We start from the raw sequence: 20,700 nt of genomic DNA, 5'->3' as shown, positions 1-20,700 counted from the left end.
AGGCGCGTTTGGGAATCAACCCCAAAGAATGTAAAGGTCAAGTCATCACCCTCAGGAAAACAGGGCTGGGAAGCCCCGTTTGTCGGGTTATAATTAGTGTGACTGTGAGTCTCTGGGACAGCTGCTGCCCGGGAGGGCGCAAGGACGTGGGGGAGGACAGTCTGGTCTTTGAGAACTGAGGTCTGTGTGTTCCAGCCCCGGGCTGCATGCCCCGACTTTTAATTTCCATAGGCAGCACGGTAGCCTGCACGGGGCACAGATTTCTTTATCCTGTTGTCTTTATCCTGGCAACAAGCTCTTGAGGACCCAAGAAGTAAATTGTTTACAAGTCCCTGTAAAAGTTAATGCCATGGGTATGCCCTTAGACTTAAAATTGCCATAAATTGAGTCTGCTGTTGAGTTTCGTCCTCACCTATTGAGATGTTAGGAAACCAAGAACAGTTTGGTGAATGAAACATTATATTTTCCCCTGTCCCGTTTCCTCAGCCTCGTATATCTTTGAGTTGAAGTCTTTCCAACAACCGGTTTGTGCAGAATTTAATGAACCGGTTTGGTCACTTCTCTGAGCACAGCTCCTTTGAGGTGGGGAGGGCGTTCTCATCCTCACTCGGGCAATACCACTGTCGCTTCCACTTTGTGCTGTGTTTTCAGCTCAGACCCAAATATTTCCAGTGAGTTTTTGAGTCTTGAATGCAAAATAAAATAAGGGGTCTCAATGATGCATATCGGCGGATTTGCAGCATCAGGAAATTTTAATTGCATTCTGGGTGGCTTTCCCTCGTGTTTAGGGTTTGCTTGCACTTTTCCTGTGTGTGTGTGTGTGTTTGTGTGTGCACGTTCAATGAAAGGACGCATGTAAGTGTCACCAAGGAACATTTGTGGAACACCAAATGGTTAGTCGGTACAAGTTGTGAAGCTTGAGAGAGGAAGAGGAGTGACCGCCGGTCGCGCCATCCCATGAGATCCGTCAAGAGCATAACTCTGGTGTTTTGCCCACAGTGTCTGACCAGGCATTTGTCACGCTGGCCACCAATGACATCTACTGCCAGGGGGCCCTGGTCCTGGGGCAGTCACTGAGGAACCAGAGGCTGACCAGGAAGCTGGTGGTGTTGATCACCCCTCACGTGTCCAGCCTGCTCAGGTAAGACTGGGAGACTCACCTGTGTGTGTCTGGTGGGCTCTTCCTCCTGTAGAAACAAGGTCGACTATATTGGAGGAGGTCCCAGGAACTGTTCATGGGCCTGGACCACTGGCAATCGTGGTGGGTGTCTGACACTTGTAAAGAACCCTCAAATCATTATTAAAGTAGGGAGGTCTGTCATGGTGTGTGATCGACTTCAGACCACTTACAAATAATACTGTGTAGGGTTACTGTCCATAGTCTCAACTACGGAAATTCAAAAGTCAAATTTTTGGGGGGGCGAGGGGAATTTGAAAAGTAACTATTGTGAACTAAGTTAAAGATTTAAGATCGAAAGTCATAGAGCTTCCCATTTGGCTCTGTAGAGGCTTCCAGTGTGTGGAATAGGTTTCTGCTTCCTCTTGAATATGTGTCTCTCTGTTGAGTTTCTCCCCATGATGACGTGTAGAAGCATTGCTGGGTGGCTGTGCATGGGAGTTGTGTTGTTCTGTTGAGTGTATGTCTCGGTACAAAGTATAGCTCTGTTTCTCTTGATTGCTGTGGAGAGGAAGGCTGGATGTAGGGAATTCAGCCAGGGAGAGGAAATATAACAACCAGTTGCAGAGAGGAGACTGGCCGTGTGTGTGACAGGTGATGGATAAACATCTAGAGCAGGGTAGTCATGCCGACCAGATTCTCTGGGTCCCGAGAGCTGGAACTCCTGGGCCAGCCTGATAACAATGCTAATGGCTGGCACTTAGGTGGCACTACTGTGAGCTTCTTGTACATACTCACTCATTGAAAGATCACAACTCCTCTTGGGTGGGGTGCTATGGTTGCTGCTGTCCTCTGACCTTTCCTAAGATCCCTCGGACAGGAGTGGCAGAGCTAGGATGCCAGCTTGCTCTGGAGTCCTTGTTCCTCAACGCTCCAATCTGCCGTTTGCTACCCATGATGAGAGATCGTGAGCAGTCCTAAGTTCACTGGTCAACGAGGGTGGGTTTGAACGTCTGAGGAAGGAGAGGGCAGACGCTGCTGTGGAGAGAATGTAGGGCATACAGCACAATCCCAAGCTAAGCAGGACTCCCCATTGGTACCTGGTCACTTCATGCTGCAGCAGACACAGTGTCCCACAGAGGGAAGCATTGGCAGGCAGGAACGAAGGGAATTTTGTTCCTTGATGGGTCCATGATGGGTTCATGCTAGGTGGATCCATGATGGGTACATGCCATGGGTCCATGATGGGTCCATGATGTGGTGGGTCCTTGATGTGTCCATGCCCTGATGGGTCCATGATAGGTCCATGCCATGATGGGTCCATGCCGTGATGTGTCCATGATGGATCCATGCCATGATGGATCCACAATGGGTCCATGCCATGACGGATCAATGATGGGTCCATGATGAGTCAATGATGGGTCCATGCCATGATGGGTCCATGATGAGTCCATGATAGGCCCATGCCATGATGGGTCCATGCCATGAAGGGTCCATGATGGATCCATGGTGAATCCATGATAGGTTCATGTCATAATGGGTCCATGCCAGGTGGATCCATGATGGGACCATGCCGTGATGGGTCCATGATGAGTCCATGATAAGTCCATGCCATGATGGGTCCATGCTATGATGAGTCCATGACGGGTCCATGCCGTGATGGATCAATGATGGGTCCATGATGAGTCCATGATAGGTCCATGCCATGATGGGTCCATGCCATGATGGCTCCATGAGGAGTCCATGATAGGTCCATGCCATGATGGGTCCATGCTGTGATGTGTCTATGATGGATCTATGCCATGATGGATCCATGAGGGGTCCATGATAGGTTCATGCCATGATAGGTCCATGATGGGTTCATGCGATGTTGGATCCATGATGGGTCCACGTGATGATGGGTCCATGATAAGTCCATGCCATGATGGGTCCATGCCATGACGGGTCCATGATGGATCCAAGATGAGTCCATAATAGGTCCACAACTTGTTTCCTGGGTAGAGCCGACTGCAATGATGAGTCCATAACTTGATTCCTGGGAAAAGCTGAGTGCCCATGGGGTGACCTGATTCAGGACCAGAGATTTAGGGTCTGGGAGCTGCAGTCACTTTTGTTGAAATCACTAGGCAGGGTTTGAGTTGGGAGGTCATGGATGACCCCATCCTTAGATTCATAAGTACTTCTGCACTTACATGTATGCTTGCTCACATATACACAACACTGGACCCCTCAGTGCTCTTGTTCCATAGAGCATGTTGTGCTTTACACACTCTGAGACCCAAATATGGGAAAGTTCTTACCTGTAGACAGACATGTGATGGTATTGGCAGAATATCATGAATTGCATTAATTCACTTGGGAGACTGTTCCTTCTGGATGCTTCTAGGTGACCGACAGCACCTTGGTTTAGCCTTGTGTCTGAACAGTGATGATCCTAGTGGAGAGAATAGATTGTTATTTTGTTTTTCTTCTAATCAAGAAAATTCTCTTGCAAGCGGCTGCTGTGAGAACACCAAAAACGTTGGAATTAGTGATGTAAGTGTAGGATTTGAAGTTGCCAACGGGGTTTAAAACCCTCCATTTCCTGTGACCCCAGGCAGGGCGTTCAGGTCCTGAAGCTCCTATTAAACGGTAGCATGTGTGAAAGAGCATTAGATACAACCCGGGGCCTCGTGGAGATGGGAGCCTGTGCGTTTTGGTCTCCCCGCTGACCAAGGTCCTTTGTGCATTTGCCAGTAGGTGAGCCCTACAGCAGAGTGGAAACGGGCAGGTGGCATCTGATGGCAGCCCCTGTGTAGACGGGGCTAGATGGGGGAAGGAGGTGAGGGCAGATGCCCAGCATCCTCCTTGGAAGCAGGGTAGTTTCATGAAGTTGGGGCTTCTGGAGTAATGGTCCAAACGCCTGCCATTTGGAGGAGCTTGTGATGGAGGCTCTGGGCATTAGGATCTTTCTCTACTTGGTCGATGTGGGTTGGCTGTGTTGAGAAGGGCTTGGCATTCGTGTGCAGGGTGAGCCTGGAAGGGTAGTGGCCTTTGCCTCTTGTGGGAGTCCAGAGGAGATGACAGCTGGAGGCAGGAGTTGGCCATTTGTAGAGGGGAGTCAAGCTCTGTTTTGTGTTATTTTTTCTGGCATTGAGAGTGGGCAGCATTTGAGGACGTAGCTTGAAGAAGCCTTGAGGAGTTTGCATGGGCTTATCTCTGGGACACTGGATGGCCACTCCAGGAGGGGATTATCCCACTTAGAAGTGGCACTAGGAAAGGAAGCTGGCCGAGCCAATGGAAGAGACTTGGCTTCATGCAGAGGCTTCGCTACACAGTGGAAAGACATGGAAATTCACCTGATGGGGGTTTCCTGCCCTCTCCTTTGTTAAATCATTAAATGAGTGATGTCAGGTTTCCTTGGCCAGCTCTTGGGTTGAGATTTAAAAAGGGGAACTCTGGTCTTAACAAGGGAGTTACTGGGGAAAGCAGGAGAACCCACCACTCCTGGGGAACCATCCGGTGGGAAAGCCCACTTCTTGTTTCAGGGTAAAAACACAGAAGAATTAAAATCATCGTGGAGCCTGCAGAAAAATTCTCCAAGTTAAGGTGAGGTCATCCATGGCAGTTCAGGGGAAAAGGGTACTTGTGAGAAAGACTTACTGCAGGAGACAGAAGAAGGTTTAGAGAAGATCCAAGATGGTTTCAATACAATTCAGGAAAATATGGACTCGATGATAAAAAAGTGAGATAAGACAACAGACTGAGCTGAAAATGATCTGGCTGTGTTGAACAGGAGCAGAATGAGATGAGGAAATGTTACGAGTCAATAAAAATTAAAATTATTAAGAAATTAAACCTTTTAGAGAAGTTTAAAATAATTAATTTAAATTAAATTAGTAGTTTGATGACTAAATAAAATCAGCCCTGCAGATTATAGAATCGTTGTTATGGAAAGTATGAGATGTTTTCCAGTATTAGAGAAGGGATTTATAGAGAAGGAAGCCCCAAAACAGAGATGTACCTGATAAAAAGCTCAAAGAAATGAAATCATCGCAATAAACAAAGAGGTACTTGAAGAAAATTTCCCGAGTTGAAGAAATACCAGAGAAAATGGATATCACCAAACACAAGTAGGCCAAATAAGAAAAACGAATCATGGATATATGTATACTGAAGAATTTTTAAAGTTGTCATGGTAAAGATTTCTTCTATGTGTCTCCAAGGTTAATAAAAGCAGGTTTCTCTGCAAAGATGACCTCAGACTTCTTCATTACAAAGGTTAGAAAATAATGGAGACGTGGAATTGTGGAACCACAGTTTTTGGACCCAAGACTTTTATACCCAGCCACATCAGTCATTCACTGGCAAAGCGATAGGAAGAGATTCTCACGCATAGCAGAGCTTAGGGTGTTTGGTACTGAGAAAATTGTCGGCTGTTGACTGAGCATTGAAGAAAATACAGAACTTAATGGGAAAGTTCTTTTTAGCAGGGTAAGGAGGAAAGTAAAAACCTGGAGTTGAGTAAATTATTGTTGTAAATTTATTTAAGAAACTATGCATATTTAGAAGAATTAATATTATCCAATATATTTAATAAAGGGTGGACAGAGAGACTGGATAATACATAGAGGAAAGAAAAAGTGGAGACTGTTATATGGTTTTCTGAGTGTAAGAATTCAGGCAGGAGACGCTAGATAATAAAGCATAGAATTCATGTTTGAGATATACTAGACATGATCTTTTATGCCCCAACGATCATTAGATAAAGCATATAAACAAAATCGATTAGATATGCATGGAATTGGAGAGACTGGTGGTGAGAGAGTCTTTCTATATAGCCCACCTGGTCTTTAACTCACAAAGAAAGCAAACACATAAATAAATTTATCTAATGAATAATGTATGAGGTGTCTCTAAAATGTTATGCATTATGTAAACAAAAATCTTTTCTCTCGTCAACCATGGACCACTTAGAAAAATTGATTTTGTACTAATGGTACAAGGAGGTATTCAATATGTTACTTGGAGTAGGAATTGATTATTGTTATATTCCTTGACTATATGTAATAAACTTAGACGTTAATACCAAAACTAAAAAGAAAATCAAAAAACAAAAAACAAAGATGTGGTCCGCTTGGACATTTTATTTATTTTTTATTATTTTTTAATTTTTATTTTTTTGAGGAAGATTGGCACTGAGCTAACATCTGTTGCCATTCTTCCTCTTTTTCTTTTTTTCTCTCCAAAGCCCCAGTTCATTGTCGTATATCCTAGTTGTAGGTCCTTCTAGTTCTTCTATATGGGATGCCACTTCAGTATGGCTTGATGAGTGGTGAGTAGGTCCGCACCCAGGATCCGAACCCGTGAACCCCAGGCTGCTGAAGCAGAATGCGCAAACCTAACCACTACGTCACCGGGCTGGCCCCCACTTGGAGGTTTTAAACCAGAAATTCTCTTCTAAATAACTTGTTAAGTGAACCAATGAAAGCTTGAGTCACATACTATTTCAACAGTAATTGCCTTGTGAATGCTACTTTACAAACCAAAGGGGACAGCTAGAGTGATACCAGAGGAAAAAAATCAGTGAAGAAATTATCCAGTTAAAAAATTTTTTATATAAAACAAACAAACAAAAAATACATAAGCAAACAGAAGGAATAAGTTCATAAAGGAAAAAACAAAAACTGATAATTGGGAACAAGGAACAAATCTGAGTTTTGGATTATTTAAAAATAAGCTTTCGACTAGAGAAAACAGAAATATTCAAAATTGAAATGAAAAAGTAGTCATTAGGATGAAATTTAAATTTTGAAAGCAAATACTCTCTAGTACACTTTACTGATAATATTGACAGTATTGAAGCAATGTTTGATCCTTTTAGGGAAATTCAGATGACCCACATTGATACCAGAAGAAGGAGACAGCTTCTGCTCACCAGTAACCATGGGAGAAATTGAAAATGTTATCAAAGTCTTGTCTGGTAGAAAGATCCTGGATTTGGGCAGTTATAAGAGATTTTCTATTAAATTGGCCGCGATGAATTAATGTCCATGCAATAAAAACAATCTCTGAGCCTACAAAAAAATGAATGTGTTAATTTATTTTAAGAAATTGTCCTAATCTTGACACCCAAATTTGATTTACAAGTTTAATTGTGTTTACATATAGATGAACAAAGCCCCTCAAATACAGAATACAACAAGGCAACTCAGGCTCTATAGTAAAGAAATAAATGATGCTTATTCTAAGAAAGCTAGGATAGTCCATTGTGTCAATGTAATTCATCACATCTATATATCAGACAAAGGCAATGATGTGATCCTTTTAATATACAAGGTAAGCATGTGCCCAAATGAATTCCAGGTAGATCATAAATGTAAAGGTAAAATTTTAAAGCATAGGGAAATCTTAGAAGTAAACAGATCAGGGTTTCTCCACCTCACATACTGACATGTAGGGCTGTCCACATTCTCTGTGGTGCGGCATCCTGTACACTGTGGGGTGCTGAGCATCATCCCTGGTCTCCACCCTCCAGATTCCGGTAGGATCACCACCCCTCAACCCTCCCTGCAATTGTGACAACCGAAATTGTCTCCAGACGCTGACATAACTGGATGTTCCATTCATCTAAAAGCTGGGCATGGCATTTTCCCAGCAAAGGACACCAGAACTGCTGTGTGTCAGAAATATTACATGCAAAAGTAAAAGATAATCTAGGGGGCACATTTACAAAATTTATAATGGAGAGGGGGACTGTTGTCTTTATAATATTCAAAGAACTCTTACAAACAGTAGGCAAAGATGGGCAGACGAATGCAACAGTGGGAGAAAGCATGAACGATCTATATTTAGTTGGTAATATTTATGACTAGTTAGGTTGGCAAATATCTTCTTAAACGTTGGTGTTTGGAGGCCACACCTTAGTCATTGACATCAAGGGATGTGATTAGACTTGAGCCAAATTTGCTATACGCCATTTTCTTAAAAGTGTTTCAGATTAATTGATGCTTCAATGGGTTTCCTCTCGCATAAGATGAGCCCTTCAGGCCCCAAAGGGAGAAAAGAGAAGAAAATATATTTAGTTATGGTGGACATTTTCCTGTGTCCAGGTCACCAGGCCTTCAGAGTCAGACCAGAGACTCCAGTGGACCCCGAGTTGGGAGGGCTGACCCTGTGGCTGGACACCCATCCTTGGGGGGACCTTTCTGTGGTTGCCTACTCACCCATCATCCTCTGAATGATGGTATGAGTGGAACAAAAAAAATATGATTCTTTCTTAGATTCCTATCTCCTCGGCTGTCAAAAGCTCTCAGCATTTATTTTTTTTAAGTCGTTTGGTCTACTCAAGATGAGGTTTAAAATATTCAGAAACAACATCACAGAAATACGGGAAGGGGTCAGTGTGGCAGACCCAGTTGAATTTTATTGGACCCATTACATGGTTCACAGTCATTGGGAGGATTGAGGAACAGTGCCCTATTGTACAGTTGGGGCAGTAGAAGACAAACAGTGACCAATGACCATAAATGACCAGGGGTGTGGGTGTTGGGAGACTACTCCCCTCCCAGGCTGTATGGTGCAAGTGTGGATGGGAGGAGTCTTTCTGCAGGGAGCATGTGCTCATCACTTCAAACAAATTGCATTCATGACACTTAATTCTATTTCCAGGAATTTATTTTAGGGAAAAAAGCAGAGCTGAACAGAAGCATTTAAGGACATAAATCAGACTGTTGTTTTTGTAATCACACAGAGTGGTATTTCTCTTGCCTTCCTTCCCTCCACCCCATGCTCTTTATACAACCACAAGAATGCCATAAATTCCATAAATAATTGGGCAAAAACCAGGGGGAAATTGGTGATGAAATAGTCCTTTCTTAGAGAGACAGTTACTTTGAATACTGTGCAATGAATAGGCACAAATAAATGTATAGTAAAAGCAAAAAAGCTACTAATGGATAGAAAAGATAGACCCAGAAGCTCCAACATCTGTCTAATAATAGGAGTTTCTAAAAGAAAAAAAGCAGAGAGAACGGATTAGAGGAAATAGCTCATGTCCTATTTCAACTCTGAGAAAGGATTTTAGATTGAGAATGTTCCCTGAGTGTTGGGCAGAAGGAATGAAGAAAACCCAAATGTTGACACAAACGGGTGGTATTTCAAAACACCAAGAATGAAGAAAAAGTCCTAAATGCATTTCGCTGTCAGTCTGGTTGAGATGGTTGATGTCTCAAAGTTCTGGGGCAAAATAATTTTGAAATGAGATTCCTGTACTCAGCCAAATTAGTGTAATTTGAAAGCAAAATAAAGATGTTTCAGATATACAAAAGCTCAAAAAATTTATTCCTCAAAGACCTTTGAGAAAAAAAATTGTTTGAGGATATACTCAAGCAAAATGAAATGTGAATCCAGGAAAGGAGAAATAGTATAGAAGGAGCAGTGCTAAACAAAGAAATGAGTAAAACTGGAAATATGTTTGTGCATAATTATGAAAATAATCTGGAATTAACACTCCACTCTGGGAGTGATTGGGGGAGCAGCCAGGAGGAAGATGGGTGAACATCCACTGATGTTCCTGTCTTGTCTAGGGGGAAGATATAGATGATGACTGTCTTTACATTGGACAGAAAATATATTTAAATATGATTGTTGACAGTCAAAGGGTTGTAACGACTGGGAGAGTCAAAAGGATATGTATAACTCTCAAAGCATTGATGGAAAATGCATGGAATGGAAAAAAACCCAATCCATGCCATAAATGGTTGGAAAGGATTACAAAGAAGAAGAAAGTAGGATAAATGTGAAAAAAGAAAAAACAAAAACACTGCAGAACTTAATTCAAATAGATCAATGTTTATAATAAAGGTGAATGGGTTAAAAATCCCTTTTAAAAGACAGAGACTTTGAACATGGGAAAAGAAACCTAAACTTCAGCCATATGCTGTATGTGTACAGGAGACAGCTTAAATAACAACAACAAATCTTGAAAATAAAGGGATGCATATGATATGATATGATCCTGTTCCCCTGTCCAATCCAGGACCCAGCATGGCATTCATTGTCGTGTCTTCTCTAGTCTCCTCCCATCTATGACAGTTGTTCCTTCCTTCCTTACGTGTCATGACCTTGGTATTTTTGAAGAGTACTGGTCAGTTGTCTTATAGATTGCCTTTCCACTTGGGTTGGTCCAGTGTTTTCTCATGATTATATTGTCGTTATGCATTTTTGGCAAAAAGAAGAGCCCTCAGAAGTGATGTACCTTTCTTAGTGCATCGTATCAGGGAGAACGTGGTGTTGCTACATCTTGTTACTGATAATGTCACTCTCAGTCATTTGGATAAGGTGGTATCTATGGTGTTTCTCCACTGTTATTATTTTTCTCTTTGTAGTTGATAAATATCTTGGGAGAGATACTTTTAGACTATGAGAACATGCTATTTCTCCTCAAAACCTTTACCCATTGGTTTTAGCATCCATCAGTGAATCTGGTCTCAACAGTTATCTGTGGTGTTTGCCTAATGCTGATTTTCTATTTCCCTCATTCCTTTTACATGTATTACTTGGAATTCTTCTGTAAGGAAGAGCTGCCTCTTCTTCCCATTTACTTGTTTATTCAATTATTATATCCGTATGAACCCATGAGTATTCATTTTATATTTTGGGTTTGTCATTTATTTTCTTGATCAAATTGCTTCAGCTTTGGCCATTGGGAGCTCCTCCTGGTTGGTTCCCTGAATCCTTTTGATGTGCCCCCACCCTTTTTCTAGCACTTCCTTAAGTTTCTGTCATCACAAGATTTGCTAGCTGTGATGAAGGAGAACTTAAGCAAAAAAAAAAAAAAAAAAAAAATTAAGTGGAACACAGGCAGATTTCATTTTGATGAAAGGTACAATCTTTCTTTCTTTTTCTTTTTTTTTTGTGAGGAGATCAGCCCTGTGCTAACATCCGCCAGTCCTCCTCTTTTTTTTTTTTTGCTGAGGAAGACTGGCCCTGGGCTAACATCCGTGCCCATCTTCCTCCACTTTATATGGGATCCCGTCACAGCACGGCTTGCCGAGCAGTGCGTCGGTGCACGCCTGGGATCCGAACCGGCGAACCCTGGGCCACCACAGCGGATCACGCGCACTTAACTACTTGCGCCACTGGGCCGGCCCCACGATCTTTCAAAATTTGGGACTTAGACTTGTATGCAGCTAACAACGTGGGTTTTGAATACACAAAGTAAAAACTGACAGAGATTGTAGATTGTTTCTACCTGCTCGGCATTCGTTCCTCACTACCTGTGCATTTTGCAAAGAGAAGTGCCTTCCTAAGAGATAGCCCAAATCAGTCTATCTTAAACCAATTCTGTACAATTTGTCAAGTTGTTCAAGTTTGCATAAGTTTTGAGCATAAGTAGAAAATGTGCAAAGCTCTAAGACATCCATGGAAAGAATAAAGCCTGAATATGAAGATTGCGGTGAGTGTGATGGGGTTTTGTATCCACGTTCCATGTTTGTGAGCAGCCAACGTGTGTCCTCCTGAAAGATAGCGTGTCCTGTGTTCAATGTTCTCCCGTTCTCCCACTGTTTGGCGTGTGTCTTTTCCAGGGTTATCCTCTCGAGGGTGTTTGATGAGGTAATTGAGGTGAACCTGATAGACAGTGCCGACTACATCCACCTGGCCATTCTGAAGAGACCTGAGCTTGGAGTTACCCTCACCAAGCTTCACTGTTGGACACTGACCCACTATAGCAAGTGTGTCTTCCTGGATGCAGACACCCTGGTGAGTACAGGGGAGGGTGAGGACCAGACTCTCCACTTGATAAGGAGCCCGTCAAAGACCATGCCTCTCCCAACTTACCCAGGCTGCTAGCTCTTGCTGGTGGATTCCCATGAGGTAACGTGTGTCTTTTACCACCATCAACGTTCAGTCCATTAAAATCCGGGATAACATACCCACCAGCACAGCACTACACCCTGCTGTAGACACTGAGGGACTTGACAGTGTGTATCTTCCCTGGGAGGTGTTTGTAATCACATTATTTCATCTACACAGAATGGAATAATTGGAAACAAATATATTATTCCTGGATTGTATATTGAATTGTGTAGTCCTCATTGGACTGGTGTGCCTGGTCTGTTGAGCTATGGCATCCCCCAGGGGTCATTTGGGGTTGTGACCTGCCGTGTGGGAGCCCCTGGTGGCCACTTTCAAAATCAGTATTGCAAAGTTGAAACGTAAAATGAAATTGGAGGGGAGTTGGCAATCTGTTCTGGATTGTCCTAGTCATGCAGAAGCACCTCTGTAGGAAGAGAAAGAGATGCAGAGGAATATAGGAACAATAGTGCAATCAGAGTGATTTTTTTAAAATTTCCAAACAGAGCATAATTTAGAAAGCTAGTAGGTGTTAGGGGGGGTCTGTAGTCAGTCGTCAAGCCCTGGAAGGCAACAGATTCCGTGATATTGACTTGCAAACCTCTCCGTTCACGGTTTCCATAGTTTCATTAATCGCATTTGCCGGATTCAAGAGGTTATACAGTTAAGCAAGTTCCGTGGAGAATCTTAGGAACCTCGAGAAAATAATTGAATTTCAGAGACAGTGCTGTTGCAATCACTTGAAATAAACTGGAGAGCAATCTTAAGCACGCACTCTTCTCTTTTGAATATAAACCTACAAGAGAAGTGTCACTCGAAACATTGGGCACAGGTTTCCGCTCGCTCAGTGACCACTTGTCTGGCCCGTCCTAAAGCTCCCGCTGGATTTCTCACTTGTGGACCAGAGGTAAGAGAAGAGTTGCTACAGGTTCCCCACCCTCCGCTCCCCCAGGTACTGTCCAATATCGATGAGCTGTTCGAGAGGGGCGAGTTTTCTGCAGCCCCGGATCCTGGCTGGCCGGACTGCTTCAACAGCGGTGTGTTTGTTTTCCAACCTTCCCTCGAGACTCATAGCCTCCTGCTGCAGCATGCCACCGACCATGGCAGCTTTGACGGTAGGCGAGGGGAAGCCGGGAATTTGTGGAAGAGAATGGGGCTGTTGGCAGTATCCCTACCTCCGCCTCCTCCTCATTTCCCACCCCATATTTGAGAGTGGCGAGTTGAAGTCAGTTAAAGATGGAGATAGAGGAGTAAGGCCAGGCAGGATAATAGGAATACATGAAGAAGTTAGTAAGTAAATACACAAAACAGAGAGAACCATTGAAACTATCCTCAATGGGTAGAAAGAATGACTCCCCGGTCCCCATCCTACAGAATGGATAGGCAAAGCTTGCTCTAAAGGGCCTGACAATAAATATTTAGCATCGTGGGCCCTGTGATCTCTGTGGCAAATATTCATCCCTACGGTTGTGAGGTGAAGGAAGCCATTGGCAAGACTTCAACAAATGAGCGTGGCTGTGTTCCAATAAAACTTCATTTACAAAAATAGATACAGGGTATAGTTGGCTGACTCCTGATATAGAATAAAGGGAAAAAATTGAAATGAGCCAACCAGAAGCCAGATATCTGAACGGGCATGAATAGATGGGAAAAGTGCTAGAATTTTTGTAACGTAAAAGGAAATACTAGACCAATGAAGAATTCCCTCTAGGTAAGGATGAGGAGTTAATAAACCTGGCAAAAATGGTAGGGACAGAGTATTGTTGCTACCAGATAGAATTTATGGGGATTGGAGTGGAGAATTTTGGAGACAATGGGTGATTTTATTATTAATTGTTTGGGTTATTGGTGGAGAATTTTGGAGAGACTGTGCCTTTTTTAAATTAGTGGCACGGGTTATTAGTCACTTTTGAGACAATGAGGATGTTTTAGCGGGCAGAGAGAAGAAATACAATTAGTGGCGTAGAATTCCGGTGTTCTGTCTTCAAACACATCGTGCATTCTTTCAGGATACTGCACGGTACATCCTTAATCTCGCTGGGTGTCTTGTTAATTATCTAGGAGCAGATCAAGGCTTATTGAACAGTTTCTTCAGTAGCTGGTCGACGGCCGATATCCACAAGCATTTGCCGTTCATCTATAACCTGAGCAGTAACACAACCTACACCTACAGCCCTGCTTTCAAACAGTGAGTTCTCCACCGTGCCGGATCCTTCTGGGCCTGCCGCCACGTCACCACCTTGTCTCTCAGGATGTATACCAGCTTTCGGCATTTTGGAAAAAAAAGATTAGATCATCCCCTGCTTGCTCATTGCTTTAAATGATAGGTAGTCAAGGCAATTAGTCTTAATGATAGTGGCTCCCAAACTGTCGTCCAGGGAACCCTGCGGGTTTCCCCGCAGGTCTTTCCAGTGTCTGCAAAGTCAAAACGACTTAAAAAAATAATTCTAAGATCATATTTTCCTTTTTCACTGTCATTTTCTCGTAAGTGGACCGTGAGATTTTACAGAAACTCTATGTCGTGATAAAGAGATGCACTGAATGCACACCCAGATATGAGAAACCATCTGTCTCCTCTTAAGATGGTCGATGTCACTCTTTCTACAAGTTTTTTTGAAAATATAGTTATTTTTTTTCAAGAAAAAATATGAAAGTTGTGTTGACATATAATGGGTTGTTTGTTTTTTAATGAATTGGTAAATATATTTTTTAATTTCTCCGTTTTAATTTCTGCTGCAGAAAATATATGTATAGATAGAATCCACGTGAAGAAAGCTCTTTTGGTCTTCAGTGATTTCTAAGAATGTCAGGAGGTCCTAGGACCAAAATTTTGAGATCTGCTGCTATAGGTGACATTATTATGAATGAAAATAGAAAATCTGAGAAGGATCTAGGGGATGAATCATTCTAGAACGTGCATTTTTAACGGGGGCCATATTGCCCCCAAGAAGGCAGAAATTGGTTCTTGGGGAGTGAAAAAATCATATCCCTTTTAATGCATAAAGCACAGAGGTACTTACAAAACATAGACATCTAGTGAGAATGTGGTATTAAAATTTCATGGGAAGGCGATTACACAAAAACAATGTTTAAAAAGGTTCCTGGATGACGGGAGTGATGATAATGCGGAAAAGAAATGGTTGAGAGGAGAAAATTCATAATTTCGTAAAAGAAACCAATATTCTGGTTTGCAGCTTGTGTTATCTACTATACAAGCCATTATTGTTTTGTCCCTATCTTTTTTTGTGTGTGTGTGGTGAGAAAGATTGGCCCTGAGCTAACATCTGTTGCTAATCTTCCTCTTTTTGCTGAGGAAGATTGGTCCTGGGCTAACATCCGTGTCCGTCTTCCTCTACTTTATATGTGAGACGCCACCACAGGATGGCTTGATGAGCGGTGCGTAGGTCCACACCCGGGATCTGACCCCAGAACCCCGGGCCACCAAAGCAGGGCACACAAACTTAAGTGCTACGCCACTGGGCCAGCCCCCATGTGCCTATCTTTTAAAGGAGATGATGGTCTGGGCCACCATAGAGTGCATCTTTATAAGACTCTAGATTTATTCTTCCAGTTTTGAGGCATATCCCAATGGGTTAGGATTACCTTTCTTGGTGTATAGAAAATGAAATACTGCAAATGTTGATGGTTTAAAAAATTATCTTTAAAGTAACTGCAAGTCAAAGTCGGTGTAATTACATGATTGTCGATAATGTGTTGAGACAAATGTTCATACGCCTCTGTGTTTGACCAGTCTCATGTTTGATGAATGCTTTCTGTGCGTGTCTGATCCCTTCCGAGTGGAAAGGAGAATGCTTTGCGTTTCCTTCTCAGGTTCGGTTCTAGTGCGAAGGTGGTCCACTTTTTGGGGTCTTCAAAGCCTTGGAACTACAAGTACAATCCGCAGACTGGCTCGGTTTTGCAGGAGGGCTCCGGGGTGGTCCACCAGCACCAGGCATCATTTCTCAACCTCTGGTGGAGCATCTACCATCGCAGCATCCTGCCTCTTTATGAAAGCCTCCGGGACGAGGAAGAGCACGCATCTCCAGGACACACGGTAAGCAGGTGATTCTCTTGAAAGCCAGGAGTTGACAACGGGGATAAACTCTCCATGATCGGCGCCCAGTGTATTTTCTTCAAATACACTGGCTGTTTCCGTGTACCGTATTTCAGGCAGAAGGATGCTAAAGAAACAGGCAACATGGTTTTTTTTTGGCTCACAATAGTGAATGGTTAATGAGCAGAAATGCTGCTGTGATGTAGACGACTCATGAATAATAGATTATTTAAATGACCTGCGTTCATCAGGGTGAGAGCCCCTCGCAGATGAGTGGCTGGAGAGGATTGATTACAATGTCGTTCGAGGAGACATTTTCCACTTTAAATCATCGTTTGAAGTAGCAGCTGGAGAAAGTTTCTGAAGAGGATTTTAAACATTTTTGATTGACATCAATTTGGTTTTTTAAAGACTTTCTGATAACCCTGAATGCACCAGACAGTGACGTTTCCTCCGTCCGTGTCATGTGGATACATCTTCCTTGCAAAGCACCTTTTGCAATGAGGTCCCAGAAAGCTTTATTCTTTGGTCAGTTTTTTACGATCACATTTCCTGGTGCGACGGAATCAATTATCAGCAAATGCATTGCTTGGGAAATCGAAAGGAATTCATCTTTTAGTCTTTCCTCTGGCTTTTGCGTGGTGGAGCTTGGTTCTCCTCTGCAGGATGAACTGCCAGTTCCCCTGCTCATGTGACACAAGCGAATAGGTTATTTGTATGCATCTTGCTGAATTCGTTGCCGCTTGTTTTCTGCCACGCGGGTTGCTAAGCCTCAGATTGTATGTGAAGGATAATAAGACTTGAGGCAGGTGGTTCTGAGAAAGAAAACATTGAGAGCTGTCTAGGAAATGTGTGCCAGGTGGGGCAGCTTTCTCGAGGACCACCTATCTGCTGCCTGTTTAAACACAACTAATTTTGTGAGTTGTCACGTCAGGGATATGGGACCACTCACTCTCGTCTTTAGAGCATCCGGCTTTGTGCACGGCCTGCTCAGAACATTATAGTCTCCTGGGACCCATTTCACAAGTCTGTGTGGCATTCATTGGTCAAGCTTATGTTTATTGTATACAGAAGATAGTGCTAAGGAGCCCTGGCCACACAGAGGATGGGATGGGTCCTGGGGCCTCGAGGGTAGCTGGAGAGTTGGAAAGATGTAAGGAGGACTTACTAACAGTGTCCACTTTCTGTGCAGGCTAGCCTCAGTGGTGTTGGGGCGCCATATGCCAATTCAGCGTCCAGCGCTGAGGAGCCATGTGCAAATTCTGTGCCCAGTGCCGGGGAGACACGTGCAAATTCCATGGCAGGGTCCAGCCAGCCTTGGCCTGCTGAGGACCCTTCGGAGCTGAGCGTGAGAGTGGACGAGACCCCACCCTCACCTGAAGGAGGCCATTCAGAAGACGTAAGTACTTGTACCCTACACAGGTGTGACGGAGAATCAGACGCTGGCACCCCAATGAGCCTGCTTCCTTGTTCCTAGGGGGAGGGGGATGGAGGGGGGAAAGCTAGTCTTCTGTTTGCTCTGGCATTAGGGCCTTCTGCATTCATTTAGATCATTGTGCAATTATGCTTTGTGGTACACCAAATAATGCCTCCCCCCAAAGATGTCCACTTCTTAATCCCTTTGAACCTGTAAACGCTACCTTCTATGGAAACAGGATCTTTGCAGGTGTGATTCGGTTAAGGACCTCGACATGGGGAGATGGTTCTTGATGATCCACGTGGACCCAAGGTCATCACCAGGGTTCTTGTAAGAGGGAGGCAGAGGGAGATTTGATGAGAGAAAAAGATGTGATAAAAGAAGCACAGATAAGGCAGAGAGAGATGGGAAGATGCACTCCTGGCTTCAAGGATGGAGGAAGGGGCCATGAGCCAAGGAATGCAGGTGGCCTCCGGAACCTGGAGAAGACAAGGGGATGGGTCATCTCCTAGAGCCTCCAGAAGGAACGCAGCCCTGCTGACACCTTGATTTTAGTCCCCTGAGACCCGTGTTAAAATTCTGACCTCCAGAACTATAAAATAATCAGTCTGCATTGGTTTAAGCCACCCAGTTTGTCTCATTTGTTACAGCAACCACAGGAAACTCATACATCCATTGAGAAGAGGTGTCCAGTCTCATCCAGATATTGGAGGGAGCCCCAAAACTTTCAGGTTCAATAGGTGAAGCTTTCATCCCCCCTGGAGCCCTTGAACCCAGCTGCCAGGTCACATGGCTCTGCATCCTGAGAGGTTTCAGCAAAATCTCCCACTTGAATATGACTCCGAGAGATTAAGGTTGACCCACATGCTCATTGCTCTTGAGGCTGAATCTGCAGAATTCTGTCCTCAGAGAAGGAAAATAAGAGTGCCCCTTATTTGGAAAACAAATAGTATTAAATGAGGCTGTCATTTCTCCATCCCCGATTTCTGAGCAAATACATTGGATGAGTGTCTGATGTTTCAAGTTTTCTCATTTTAAATCCTCACATTCAAAGGCGTTTTTAGACCCTTGGTTTCTGACTGGAATTACTATGATCTCGTAATGGATGGATTTGGGGAGGGGGTTGAAGGGAGGTTGTATTTTTCTGTCTATTTCAATAGGTTTGGGAGAGGGGTTTCTTGTAGATTATAAGCAACCGATCTTTAAATTTTAGCAAATGTTTCTGTGGAAGGCACCCTATATGTCACTATAATGTGGAATAAATTACGTCCAGGCGACTTTGTACATTAATTATTGAGTCATAATTTGACATCCACCCAAACCAATTGAAGGATTCTCAGGTTTGGATGATGGAGACGGAGGAGGTAGAAAATTAGCTTTTCCTAGTTCTCCATTCCTCCTGATGTATGACGAGCTCCCCGTAGCCCGGATGTGGCCCCAGGAAGTGCCTTATTTGCATTACATAAAGGACATCTGTTTGTTCCAGTTGGAATATGAAGAATCTGTCAGTTAAGCTCTTCCCTTATGTGTAGACCTGCTCCCTGTTCTGCCACCGGGGGCCACACGTGTAATGGGATTTTTAAGAAAATCAGCATTCACGCAAAATGTTTAGCAGACAATCAGGCTCTGTTGAGTACCCCTTGGAAAACCCTTTCCAACTGTAGTGGTTCGTTTAACGTGTCAAGTTGGCTGGGCTGAGGGATGCCCAGAGAGCTGGTAAAATGTGATTTCTGGGTGTGACTGTGGGGGTGTTTGTGGAAGAGATTAGCATTTGAATCGGTAGACTGAGTAAAGCAGATGGCCTTCTCCAGTGTGGGTGGTCCTTATGCAATCAGTTGAGGGCCTGAATAGAACCAAAAGGCAGAGGAAGGGGAAATTTGCTCTTTGCTGCTGCTGGGACATCCATCTTCTGCCGTAGGACATGGGTACTCCTGGTGCTTGATTCTTTGGACTGAATTGAATTACACACCAACTTTCTGAGCCTTCAGCTTATATACATCAGATCATGGGACTTCTCAGCTGCATTGTGTGAGCCAGTCCCTCATAATAAATCTCGCTCTGTATATCTGTGTACATCCTTTTGGGTCTGTTTCTCTGGAGAACCCTGACTCCTACACACACCATCTTTCTAATTCCTAGATATCTGATTTTAATCCTATTCCGTCATTTCAGAGTGTGTACGAATACTTTTCAAACTGAGGCCCAAGCTTTGTCTGAATCAGAATCATTCAAAAGGATTTTTCTTTTGTGGATGATCTTACCACCTATTCTCAATCACATGGGCACCACCTCTTTACCAAGGACCACCATGCTCTTTCAGAAGCAGGTGTGTATTCCGAATCCTTTGGCCACTCGTGGGACCGGCATGGATTGTCACAGGTCCTGAAAATCAGAGACTCTAGTGCCAACAGAGATTTTGTGGAGACACCAAGAGAGAAAACCATCAGGAGACTCTAATCCCATGGCCCAGATTGTGGTCCACACCCATCTCAGAATAACCAGAACCGTGTTCACAGTGGAGAGAGCACTTCAGTCTCATGAACACAGTATTCTTCCCATTCAATTCCTATGAATTTCAATCTACTTGATTGTTGTGGGTTTTCTTGGTGTTTATACCTTTGTTTGGGGTTTGTAACGTTGACGAAGCTGTGACTTAAAGGACAGATGTCTGCCTTTCTGTTTGTGCATGCGTTACATAACATTTCAATCCAAGCCAAGCCAAAGGGAGGTCTTCCTGTAGGAGGGATCGGGGCATCTGCGTGAAGCTGATGGAAAAAATCGAGATCTCAGGATGGTCTTTCCTTGATGCCCAGTGAGATGGACGATCACAATGAAATACCACAAGTTCATCAGCAGCAGCCCAGAGAGGAGGACCAGTTGGCTCCATCCGTGACAGAGATGGTGGTGCCATTTGGACAAGTTTGGTGTGGCTCTGAACCCTCCCCCATCCTCAAGGGGCAATATGGGGAAGGAAAGAAGATGGGAAAAGTCCTGAGAATTGGAGTAAAGTGGGTTCCCAGGGCCCAAGACAAGTCCTGGGACAAGATGACAAATACCATCAAAAATGAAAGCCCTCCTGTGTCCCTACAGGCTCTGGGGTGTGTAGATGCGTCCTGGGAACCGCCATCTTTCTATGGCAAGTTGGAGTTTGACCCCAAGGCCGAGGGTAGGGTAGGAGGGACATGACTTCTCAGCTGGGTTGAAGGTGCCCGGTTCAGGTTATTTAACTAGTTCTCAGAAGCAATTGCAGAACCCAGATCTCTCATCTCAGTGGCT

At 43.7% G+C, this 20,700-nt stretch overlaps 1 protein-coding gene across 4 annotated transcripts in view; it reads left to right on the top strand.

Moving 5' to 3' along the window:
- LOC101406352 (glycogenin-2) overlaps window positions 1-20,700 on the top strand; it is a 42,867-nt gene that overhangs the window by 4,809 nt on the left and 17,358 nt on the right. For all 4 annotated transcript variants that reach the window (XM_087426712.1, XM_087426710.1, XM_014795532.2 and 1 more), the window contains exons 3-8: window positions 1,000-1,141; window positions 11,686-11,860; window positions 12,906-13,068; window positions 14,015-14,141; window positions 15,785-16,007; window positions 17,200-17,406. In XM_087426712.1, coding sequence (XP_087282838.1) covers window positions 1,000-1,141; window positions 11,686-11,860; window positions 12,906-13,068; window positions 14,015-14,141; window positions 15,785-16,007; window positions 17,200-17,406 — 1,037 coding nt within the window. The remainder of the gene's footprint in view (window positions 1-999; window positions 1,142-11,685; window positions 11,861-12,905; window positions 13,069-14,014; window positions 14,142-15,784; window positions 16,008-17,199; window positions 17,407-20,700) is intronic.

This window comes from Ceratotherium simum, chromosome X (assembly GCF_057802395.1).
Source record: "Ceratotherium simum simum isolate JZ-2026a chromosome X, ASM5780239v1, whole genome shotgun sequence".
NCBI classification, from domain to species: Eukaryota; Metazoa; Chordata; class Mammalia; order Perissodactyla; family Rhinocerotidae; genus Ceratotherium; species Ceratotherium simum.
The sequence above is the reverse complement of the archived record's forward strand: the minus strand, read 5'-3'. Positions and strand labels throughout refer to the sequence as shown.